Source organism: Sinocyclocheilus anshuiensis, unplaced genomic scaffold (assembly GCF_001515605.1).
Source record: "Sinocyclocheilus anshuiensis isolate Anshui unplaced genomic scaffold, SAMN03320099.WGS_v1.1 scaffold321, whole genome shotgun sequence".
Taxonomy (NCBI): domain Eukaryota; kingdom Metazoa; phylum Chordata; class Actinopteri; order Cypriniformes; family Cyprinidae; genus Sinocyclocheilus; species Sinocyclocheilus anshuiensis.
The window spans coordinates 85,543-97,490 of NW_015537948.1; the positions used below are offsets into that span (position 1 = coordinate 85,543).

Below are 11,948 nucleotides of genomic sequence, written 5' to 3' on the forward strand. Positions count from 1 at the left end.
AATGTCAATTTCATTCAGATTTTAAACATTTTATGACATATAAAGTACTAGTGTTAATATATTTCTGTCACAAACACCAGCTGGAGTGCCCATACCTCTGTCACTCAGTGATAGACTGATAGATTTACTACATTTCCCATAATCCTTTGCCCGGACTCATCAGCACTCATTGTTTGCACCTGTGTCTAGTTAACCCTGTTTGCTCACCCTTTATAAGCCTGGTTTATTTAGTCATTTATTGCTAAGTCTTGCTAGTATATACTGCGTTTCTAAGCCTTGTTTCCTGTTTCTTCCATGTCTTGGTTCCTGGTCTTGTTACTCTGCCTGTTTTTTGGATTATGCCTGTGATTTTGCCCTGTTTTTATTGTCTGGACTGATTACCTGTGTATATGATCTTCTGCCTGTTTCTGGAATTTGATTGTGGATTACCCCTTCATTAAATATACTGCGTTTGGATCCTCTATCTTTGTGTCACCATGCAGTTCATGACAATTTCATTGTGCCAGAAAATTAAATGTTCAATCAAATGTTCAAATTAAATGTATTAAATATTAAAACACCTTCAGAATTGTAACAGGATTGACAGCATGTTTTTATAGATTATGTAGGCTTTGGGTGTATATTAGAAGGAAAAAATATTATTTTTGCAAATGTCAACTTGTCAATCATGGTAACAGGGCTGATATTTGTTAATCATTTTTTTAATGATAGAACATTGTTATTATTATTATTATTACTTTATAATTATTATTATCAATATGGGTATATCTGTCAAAAATTGTTACTAAAATTTTACTTTGAAAAAATATAAGAATACCTATAATAACAGAAAAAGTGTCAGTGTGGTTTCATATATCACCACTGACCACAGTGGATAGCTATAGTTAGCAGATAGGGGGGAAAAATAGAGAATGCATTAGTGCCCTAAATGCTAAATGTCAGTGGGTTTTTACACCTAAATAACAGGATAGAGTAGACTGTTATAGTAGAAAGCAAGTGAGAGTGCAGTATACAGCGAGAGTGTGTGAAAGATGTTGGAGGTGTGATTGCGGGGTTTGAGGGAGTGTGATAGCCCCTCAATATCACTGTCAACTGGTGAACCATGAATAGTCTCACTGAGCTCCACTGGATACGGACGCCACATACAGAACAACATCACTCCAGTAAAAGGGTCCATGCTGTTAATAGTGCTATACAGTACTTCATGATGGCAGTTAACAGACCTTCTCAAACATCTGACAGTCTGTACAAGAGACTTGTCATTTCTTTTGCCAGATGAAAAGGCTATAAGAAAGTGTATACATTCATTTTGAGGTACTGTTGGTATCCGTGCAGGACACAATGCGAGTACCTTGTGACGTTTTGACATCAGATCTTCATTAGATAGACAGAATTTGGAAGATGCCCTTCATGTCAACCGTGAGTCAGGTTTATTTAGCACGCTGCACCCTACAGGGGTGTTCACACTGACAGCGATTTGGAGATCTCTACAGCGTCTTTCAGTCTCTCTCCAGCGGCTGTGGATGTCTCTTGAGCCCAGCACACATTTTTCTGCATGTCCTGTCATTTTCACACAGGCCTGACCATGTTACAGCACGTTTCTAAGAAGTGCCATGTTGTGTAGTTGAGCACGCAACAGAAATTTAAGTAGCAGACATGCATTCGAGTGTTGTGGAAGCTCACGTGTGTATTTTGGCATGTATTGGTTATTGATCACTCTCCATCACTCTTGTAGAAAGCCAAGTTCGGTCCTGGGAAGAAAGTCATCACTCCCACTGATCACCAACGCTTCAGTTTACCATCCGGAAACATGAACAGAGTTCAACTCAGTGACTTCCATTTCCTGGCTCTTCTGGGCAAAGGCAGTTTTGGGAAGGTCAGTCACACATACTTATGAAAAAGAAGAAAGAAGAAAGTGACGTGACATGTGGCCAAGTATGGTGACCCATACTCAGAATTAGTGCTCTGCATTTACCCATCCAAAGTGCACACACACAGCAGTGAACACACACACACCGTGAACACACACCCGGAGCAGTGGGCAGCCATTTATGCTGCAGCGCCCGGGGAGCAGTTGGGGGTTCGGTGCCTTGCTCAAGGGCACCTCAGTCGTGGTATTGAAGGTGGAAGAGAGCGCTGTACATTCACTCCCCCCACCTACAATCCCTGCCGGTACGAGACTCGAACCCACAACCTTTTGGGTTATGAGTCCGACTCTCTAAACATTAGGCCACGACTTCCCCCTAAATTATTCAGTTATAAAATTATAAATTATAAAATCCAGCTACTAGTTCTTCCTCAGAACGACTTTGTCTCTCAGTGGAGTGATTAAAACAACCAGTTGTGTTGAGCCCTGGCTCCCAAAAATTGCATAAATCCAGCTGATTGGAGCTTGTCAGTTTTGGCTTATCTGTGTACAGTCACATTAGTGAAATTTCATGGGCAAAAAAGGTCAGTTGTCTCGTCAGTAGCATAGCAATGTATAAAGCACAGCTTGCACAAGTCACTTTCAGACCAAGCAGCTTTCTGTTGAATTCGAGTGACCAATTTATAGATGAGAGAATTTTTTCGCCCTAGCATGAAACTCAAGATGGCACTGATTTCTATTTGAATCACTCAAATTTCACCTGTGAAATTACGCCAAGCAACAGTAAATGTGACCGCACCTTAAGAAGGCATATGCCAAATGACTTACTAACCCATCTCTAAGGCTATGTTCACACTGCAAGCATTAGTGCTCAATTCCGATTTATTGCTCAGATCCGATTTTTTTTTGTGTGTGGCTGTTCACATTATCAGTTTTAAATGTGGCCAATATCAGATTCCAGTTTGATCAAATGACAGACCTGAACAAAAGAACGATAACAAGACATCATGAAGCGTGCCGTCATACAGAAGTAAACACGGTGGCCACTGAAGTAAGCACTTATGCATTCAGTTATATGCTGATGTGCCACGAAAGCCAGCAAATTCATGAGCAGGTGATAAGGAGGATGAAGATGTGGAGAAAGAGAGCAAAGTTTTTAAATATTTACGGTACAAGTTTATCTTGTATCGAGCTGTAATACTGTAATACACCATAAAACAACACCTCTTGTCTCTCCACTGACTACCTTTGCAAATATCTGTCATATTCACCAAGTGATCAAAGAAATACCAGTATGTAAAATCTCATATCAGCGTGGAATAATGACGAATGTCAATCTAGAGTCACGTAAAAGTCACATGAATTTTGATATGACCGTTCAGACTGCATTGCAAAACATGTGACCTGAACCACATATGCAAGTGGCCCAATTCAGAAACGAAAAGATCTAAGTTGCATATGAGCAAAGAAATCGGATTTGGGCCACATTTTCCTGCAGTGTGAACATAGCCTAAGAGTTTCCATCTAGTGTGTGTTTGCTTTCAACATAGGTGATGTTGGCAGAGATGAAGTCCACTGAGGAGCTGTATGCCATTAAAATCCTGAAGAAGGATGTGGTGATCCAGGATGATGATGTGGAGTGCACTATGGTGGAGAAGCGAGTGCTGGCCCAGAGAGAGAAGCCACCTTTCCTCACCCAGCTGCACTCCTGCTTCCAGACTGTGGTGAGAAATGCATCTCTTTATACTGTAGCTACTGTTTTTTCCGTTTGGAGCGTTTCTATTGCCAGTAGCTGTTACAATACCAGTAGGCAGTAGACACAAACAATATGAAGTAATTTTCTCACCCTCAGTCCAAACCATGACCCTCCTCTTCAAATTCTTATAAAATCTTTATGCTTATCTGTCAAATCCTTACCTTTTTCATGCAATTACAGTTCAGTGACCACATATGTCAAGATCCAAAAAGAGAACTCCATAAAAAACATAAAAGTAGTATTCTGAAGCCATACGATAGCTACCCAGGTTCATTGGAAATACGGGCCTCTACCTATATTTCTGCAAAACTCAAAAAACGTACCTATGGTAACGTGAGTTTTGGGTTTTTTGTTCATTGTTTTCATTTCTCTTATTTTGAAATTTGTCATAGACTTGTTTTCATGTGCTTCCCTGTATCCTCTTGTGCTACCTGTTTATGTGTCATGTTTTCATTTGTTTAGTCTAGTCATGTGGTTTCTAGTTCTGTTTTGTCATTGGTTGGTTTTGTTATCATGGGACACTCATTGTTTGGTATATATATAGCCCTCATGTTGCCATTGTCAAGCTTTGTTAATGTAACAAGGTTAATGTAATATAAAGTTTTTGGTAAGTCTTGTCCATGCTCCATGCCATGTTTGTTTAGTTCATGTTTGTTTCATTAAACTGCACTTGGGTTCTTCAACTGGCCTTCAGTGGACTATATGTTACAGAAAAGCTTGACCTAACATGAACCCAGCAGTTTTTCTCTTGCGCCTTCGACAAGGCAAGTGGGCCATTGAAGATTATCTTGAGAAATTTTGTGAACTTTCTCACCAGGTGGACTTTAATGACGTGGCGTTAAAAGACATTTTGTGGGTGGGTCTTAATGAGCCCATTTGCTCCCAGCTTCCTGGGGGAAAAGTCCACTGGTCCCTTGCCGAATATATAGACTATGCCTTACTGCTGAGTGGATCACCATCCACAATCCCACAGCACTTACCAAGCCAGAGCCTGCTCACGTCATGCCTGCCAAGCCAGAGCCTGCTCAATTCATGCCTGCCAAGAAAGAGCCTCTTCACAATATGGCTGCCACTCAAGAGCTTCTTCACAACATGGCCACCAAGCCAGAGCCTCATCACAACATGGCCATCACTCAAGAGTCTCTTCACGTCATGGCCGCCACACCTGAGTCTTCAGTCAAGATGGCTGCCACGACAGAGCCTCGCCATGCCACGGCCGCAACGCCACAGCCTCCTCGCGTCACCACCACTTTGCCAGAGCCTCTCCACACTCTGCCCGTTTTGGCGGTTGCCATCTTGAGTGTTAGGGCTCAACATTGCGCTCCAGAGGCCTCTCCTGTCCATGAATCCGCTCCAGAGCCTGCTTCAGTCCATGCATCCGCTCCAGAGCCTGCTCAAGTTCAGGAATCTGCTCCAGAGCCCGCTCAGGTCCACAAATCCGCTCCAGAGCCCACTCAAGCCCTAGAGCTCAGTCCTGTATTGGCACCAGCCTGTGAGTTTCCTGCCTGTCCTGTTTTGACCACAGTGGTCACATGTGAACCCTTTGCCAGTCCTTTCATGGCTAAAGAGGCTGACTCTGAACTCACAGTTTGCCCTGTCACGTCCGAGGAGGCCTTGCCTGAATTCTCTGCTTGTCCTGCCATGGCCAAGGAGGCTGTCCCTGAGCTCTCTGCCTGTCATGCTACAGCCATTGAGGCTGTTCAAGGATTTTCTGCCTGTAATGCCGCGGTTTCTGCCTGTAATGCTTTTCACAAACTTTCTGCCTGATGGCCATTGAGGCCATTCAAGGATATTCTGCCGGTCATGTTGGGGCTAGGGAGGCTGCTCACAAACTCTCTGCCTTTTCTGTCACAGCCAAGTGGTCTGCCAGTGTCTCCGCTCCGTCATGGCCTCCTGACCTGTGGTGGTTTTCTGCTCCGAAGCTTCACCTAGATAACCTGTTCTGCTCTGCTCGCCTGCTCCACCCTGATGGTCATCTGCTCCACCGTGGGGATTCTTGGTCCCTCCTGCTCTGCCCTGGTGGTCTTCCACTCTGCTGTGGGGATCTTCTGTTCTGCAAGCTCCACCCTGGCTCCCTGCTTCGCCGGCTCTGCCTCATTCCCTAGGTCATCCATAGTTCCACAATCTGCCATTGCTCCACAGTCCAGGCCTGCCATTGCCCTCTGTTCCACTGCCCAGGCCTGCCACTGCTCCATGCTTCAAGATTGCCACTGCTTCATGGCCCAGGCCCGCCACTGTTCCACAATCCTGGTTGTGTTCCCCTTCATGGGCCTGGCCCTCCATCCCTCCCCCTGTTCCCCCTCTGCTCCACCACCCTCCTGGACTTTTTTTTTTCCTCCTGGAGTTTTGATTGTTTTTGGGGTGGGTGTTTCACTAGGGCGTCAGGTGCCGCCCTTAGAGGGGGGAATATGTAACATTGTTTTTGGTCTTGTCTTGCATGCTCCATGCTCCTTGTCATGTTTATGTTTGTTTAGTTCATGTTTGTTTCATTAAATTGCACTTGGGTTCTTCAAGTCAAGTCAAGTCAAGTCACCTTTATTTATATAGCGCTTTTAACAATACAGATTTCAACTCGCCTTCAGTGGACTATGTTGCACCTATACATATGAATCACTGCAGATTCCAGTTGAAATCAACACTAGAGGCAGTTTTTAAGTTTAGGTATTGGGTAGGATTAGGGATATAGAATATGGTCATGCAGAATATGTGCTTTATAAGTACTAATAAATAGCCAATATACTAGTAATATGCATGCTAACAATCAACTAGTTAATAGTGAGAATTGGTCCCTATACTAAAGTGTTACCTTATTTTCCAACATAATAGAGCATTTTAGCAACACTCCCCCACATTTGAATCCACAATACTTACCTGAACCAGCGTAATAAATATGCAGCAATATGTGCCTGTACCAATGTAATAAAAACGTGACCACAGAAACTGCCGTAAAATGTGCAATAACGTACGTAATATCAGTGTTGCAGAAATGTTGCCATAAGCACACATTTTTCAACGAGCCTGGGTTGTACAATAGCTATTTGACAACAGATATGGTGCCTGTTGAGCTGGATGCCAATCACATCAAGTGTCATTATTTTCATGTCAAATGTCATTGTTTTCATGGCTTTTGACCAAACATCATTGACTTGGTGATCTAATGGTGCCCTATTTGATTTCAGAGCTATTTACAGTAAATTATTGTAATTTCAGTCTGTTCCCCACACAGAGTAATCATATGGCTTCAGAAGACTTTGAATATAGCACACGTCATATCGACCATTTCTATGATTCTTTGGAGTTTGACTGTCATTTTCATTGTGGAAAAGAGCTGCATGAAGAATAAATGGTCATTCTGTGTTTCATGGAAAAATGTATGTAAACAGCTGATGTAGGTAAATAGTGACTGTGTTTGGGGGTTTTGTAAGCGTCAGATAGGGGAAGCTCCTCCAGGAGTCACAGCAGGCCGCTCTCAGTATGGGCATCCTGCTGATGAATAATGCAACAGATCCCAGCATGCCCTTACTAAATATTCATGAGTTGCACGCAGACAGCAAACCAGACATCATGTCCACTCGCATTTCACTCCCCCTGGGTTGGTGGTTTTGGTGCTGTAGTGGAGTCCTCACCAGACTTCTTAAATAGCACAGCAAGCATGACTTCCTTATTCAACCAGCCAGGCCATCACATGGTAGTAGAAAACAGAGAATTATGGGTAACCTATGATGTCATAAGGATTCAAAGATAGGGCTCAACAATAAAGATTTTTTTTTTCTGCAGTAATTCTAATTTTTTATTTTCCCACCACAAAAGAATGTTTTTTTTAATATTTTAATTAAAATAAAATAAAAATCAGTTTGAAAGATTGTTAGAAATATTATATTTTTTATTATAAAAAAAGAAAATATGCAATGAAATATACACCTTTACTAAATATATCTTTAATAATAATTAAAATAAATATTGTCCTTTACAAATTTAACATTTGCAACAAGCTAGAATTTGTGTAGCTGTAATGTAATGTATAAATGAATTTTTATGGCAAATGATGGCATACAATGCAGAACATTTCTGACAGGTTTGTAGTTTTCAACACATTCTTGCTGATTCCTCCAAAATGATCAAAATCTAATCTGTGTTAGAAAGTTAGACAATATCTTGATGACAAATAAGAATAGAATTCGCACTAAAGTTGTAGAATAAGAAATGATTCAGTCGTGCCATTAGGATTGAAGTATTAGTCAATATGCAATATGTGTTTGGTTGTGAAAGTAATTGGCTTTCTAATCCGGGAAAGAAAAAAAAGGGTAGGTGACAGCAGATCTTCCTGACACCTGGTGTGGACACCAGTGTGTCTGTCATACAGTTTATCAATATGTCAATGGCATCCTGTCTGATCTGAGGTCAGTACATGGATTGATTCAGTGCTGAATACAGGGGCCTGCTTGTTATTTTCTGCAGCTGCACTATTTATCTCATTTGTCTTTTGTCAGGATCGTCTGTACTTTGTAATGGAGTACATTAACGGTGGAGACCTGATGTATCACATCCAGCAAGTGGGCAAGTTTAAGGAACCACAAGCCGTGTAAGACATGACTCACTTCTTACTGTCAATCAAAACCGCACGAGTACAGACTAGTGATGAGCACATTAGTCAAGCACAACACATAGATTTACATGTGACAGAACATGCTAGTTTGTTCTACACAGTGTGTTTGTTTGGCTATGTTCACATTGGAACACAAGCTTAATGCATATATGTAATGCATACAGAATATACATATACTGTGAAAAGTGGTTACCTTAAAGAGCTATTTCTATCTGATTTAAACCATAAAACATTGTTTTGTTGGTATAAATGAATGTATTTAGGTTGATTTAGTTATGTTAAATACTATTTTTAACTTGAATAAAACCAGTTAATTGAGATGTTACCATTTTCAGGTTAACATTTTTATCAGTGGACGCAGTATAATATAATGTATTGCTTATTGTACGTAAAAATTAATGTGACACATGAAAATGTACACATGTATAATTTAGCAAGTATAGCGTCCAGTTTACATCTTGGTATGGTTATTTTGCATTAATTTCATGTAATAAAATCATTTAATGTTTGGTAATCTGATCAAATAATCAGTCAAAGGTAGATGTTAGAAATCACAGCTGATATTTCCATTCAATCATCACAAGTTTAACTCATTGCGTTCTGTGCAGTGTACTCTGTTGTACAGTATCTGGATTTTTGTCAAATGTTGTAATCCAGGTTGTATATTGCACACATTATTTAACCTTTCTACTTTAACAAAACACACACACACACACATCCTGTTAAAATTTCTCTCCAAAACCAACACATTCCATCTTAAAGGGGTCATATGATACTATTTTAAAGATCATTATTTTGTGTATTTGGTGTAACAGAATATGTTGAAATGCTTTAATGTTCAAAAAACACATTATTTTTCAAATACTGTACATTATTGTAGGTCCTCTATGCCCCGCCTCTCTCAAATACATCGTTTTCAACAAAGCCCCCTCCTTTGACAAGCGCAGTCTGCTCTGATTGGCCAGCTGACCCAGTGCATTGTGATTGGCCGAACACCACAAGCACGCGTCGGAAATGTAACGCCCCTTACCATAATCGCAAGCGTCAGCTTTCAAAGTAAATATCAAGAAAAGGAAAACTTGAAATCGCACCATATGACCCCTTTAAAATGCTGCCAAATGTACTGTAATCCTTTATGAAGATTTTTCTTAAATTATTTGAGTCTGAATAAGATTAAAAGCAGTTCAAATACTACCATGTTTAATAAATAGCTTAAATATTTATAATTGTAAATTAAATTTTTTACATTACAGTAATAAGAATGAGATGTTTTTGAATTACTGTACGCTAATGAGAATTTGTGCAGAAATGTGCTTAAACAATGCAAAAACACATACAGTATAAAAATGCACAGACAAAAAGCTCTGAACAGTTGCTCCATCAACACCCAGTCTTCACTCATGAATAAAACTGCAAACAAGGAAACATATGAGGGCCTGTGTTCATGAAGAGCTGCTCCTGAAATAGAATTGTTCATGTTGTTATTCTAATACTGTACATGTCTGTGTGAGCAGAGTCACACCACACCATTTTTTTCACCTTGTCAGCAGAGGCTAGAAAATTTCTGGTGGAAAAATCAACGCTTCAACAAAGGCACATTTGTTTCCTTTGCTTCCTGTAAGGGCTGGGATACCAGTCTGAGAAATGCAAAAAAAATTTGAATGTGTGATGCCGACTAATCTACACTGTGGTGTGTTGACAGATTCTATGCAGCAGAGATTGCTGTCGGACTCTTCTTTCTTCATAGGAAGGGAATTATTTACAGGTGAGTGGATTACAGTATCTTTACTTAAGTCCTTAAATATTGCTCTACACAGAATTGAGGAGCACAGTAGATTTTATAGATGCAGTCACATGCTGTCAATGTGTCACCATCAGTGGAAAATACACTTAATTGGAGCAGATGTGACTCTCCACATGATCAAATTAGATTAGCTGAGAACGGAGCCAATAACAGCTGAGATGGTGTCAAGACAAACTTATTAAAATTCAATTTTCGTTATTACTGTTACAGCAGTTCAGAGAAAGACCCTCAGTTTATTTGCCATATAATTGCAGTAAATTCAGAACAAACACGTAGCCTACTGTATAGCTTTTACTGAGGATCTAAAGAAACCATGAAATCACAGTTGGAGTTTTGTAACTTTTAGGCCGTGTGTCCACCAAAGCGTTTTTTTTCCGAGGCCTGCATTGTTTTTTTTCACGCCAGCAGTGTGACGCAGCTCTGAGCGTCTTTTTTCATGCTGAGCTCTCTGGCGTTTGTTGAAGTATATTCAACTTTGGGTAAAGCGTAGCGCTCATCACTGTCACTTTTTAGTCAACCGTCCAATCACAGTAGAGGAGGGGTGGGACAAATTCCACACCGACCAACCGCCACATCCTGCTTGAACAGCAGCAACAGACGACAACAAGACCCAGATAGCACATGTACGTCTGCAAGATGTCTGTTAAAGGTCTCTTGATCTGGAAAGCATCTGCTGTCTACAAACATCTGACAGATGTCTTTCAGATGTCAGTTTTACATACATTCTAAATCATAAACATCTTAAAGACATCTAATAGACGTCTATTTGATCTATCTAAAAGGAAACGTCCTATAGACGTATGGCAGATGAGCAAACTCTCTAAAAAATATGTCTTGCAGATGTAAATGCAGACGTCAAATAGACGTCTCCGAAATGCACGTGTGCTATCAGGGGAAGCACAACAACGGAACAAAATCATTTAAAATAAGGGCCAGAAGCAAGTACTTTATATTGTGTCAACATTTTTATATTCAGAAATAAACTTGCAAAATCAGATACTAGTCACACTTCCGCGGATATTCCGTATCATAGCAGCCAAAACTGAAAAAAAAAAAAAACTGAAAAAAAAAACCCGCTGCGCTACAGAAGTGCTTTTAAGCGCTTACGGCTAAACGTTTTTAGCAGAAAACCTGGCATTTTCAGCCGTAGGGAATAACGTCACTGACAGCCGTCTAACGTCCAAGGGGCGACTCCCATAGCAATATGGTAGAGTTGGTAATTTTTTCATTAAAAAAGTTTTTTGTGTGTCTGTTTTTATAAATTTAGGCACAAGATGAGGATTTTCTGTCAACTTCTGTCAAACAGCATGTCACAGATGCTGTACGTAGAGCTTTAGTTTTCTTAAACACAGAGTATACCTTCAGCTGCATCATTAATATCCCTCAGAAATAATCCTGAGCCTTACTCTGCAAAGTGTAGGCTCCCAGTTAGTTGCAATAGCTAACATCTAGTCTAGAGAAATGCTACTTGAATACCATGAAAAATTAATGACTTCAAGAAGTGTGGAAAATACATTTGTGTGAAAACAGAAAAATTCAGTTGTCATTGAAAATGCATGTAAATGTTATTAAATAACATTAGCTCTTACATGAATTCTTCAGTCAACTATTGTGTATGGAGCTTTAGCTGTTTTAAACTGTCAGCTGTTGTTTGCATTAGCTAACATATTCGTATTCTAGATGAAAATGATAGACATCAGATGTGTGCAGTGTAGTTGAAAACACATATTATTTGAAGTAAACAACATAACGTCTCAGGTTACTTATGTAACCATGGTTCCCTGAGTAGGGAACGAGACACTGCGTCCTCTAGGGGTCGCTATGGGGAACGCCTCGTCGTGACCCGTGTCTGAAGCATACATTGAAAAAACACCAACTCGTTGGCCGGCGACAGCCATGACGTCACTACCGGTGC

General features: G+C 40.4%; 1 protein-coding gene across 1 annotated transcript in view; it reads left to right on the forward strand.

Annotated features, from left to right (window-relative positions):
- The window catches only part of LOC107664393 (protein kinase C alpha type-like), a 70,790-nt gene that overhangs the window by 33,309 nt on the left and 25,533 nt on the right, over positions 1-11,948 (forward strand). Inside the window, exons 7-10 of the mRNA XM_016454953.1 lie at positions 1,736-1,876; positions 3,418-3,591; positions 8,114-8,205; positions 9,932-9,994. Of these exons, the coding sequence (XP_016310439.1) occupies positions 1,736-1,876; positions 3,418-3,591; positions 8,114-8,205; positions 9,932-9,994 (470 nt within the window). The remainder of the gene's footprint in view (positions 1-1,735; positions 1,877-3,417; positions 3,592-8,113; positions 8,206-9,931; positions 9,995-11,948) is intronic.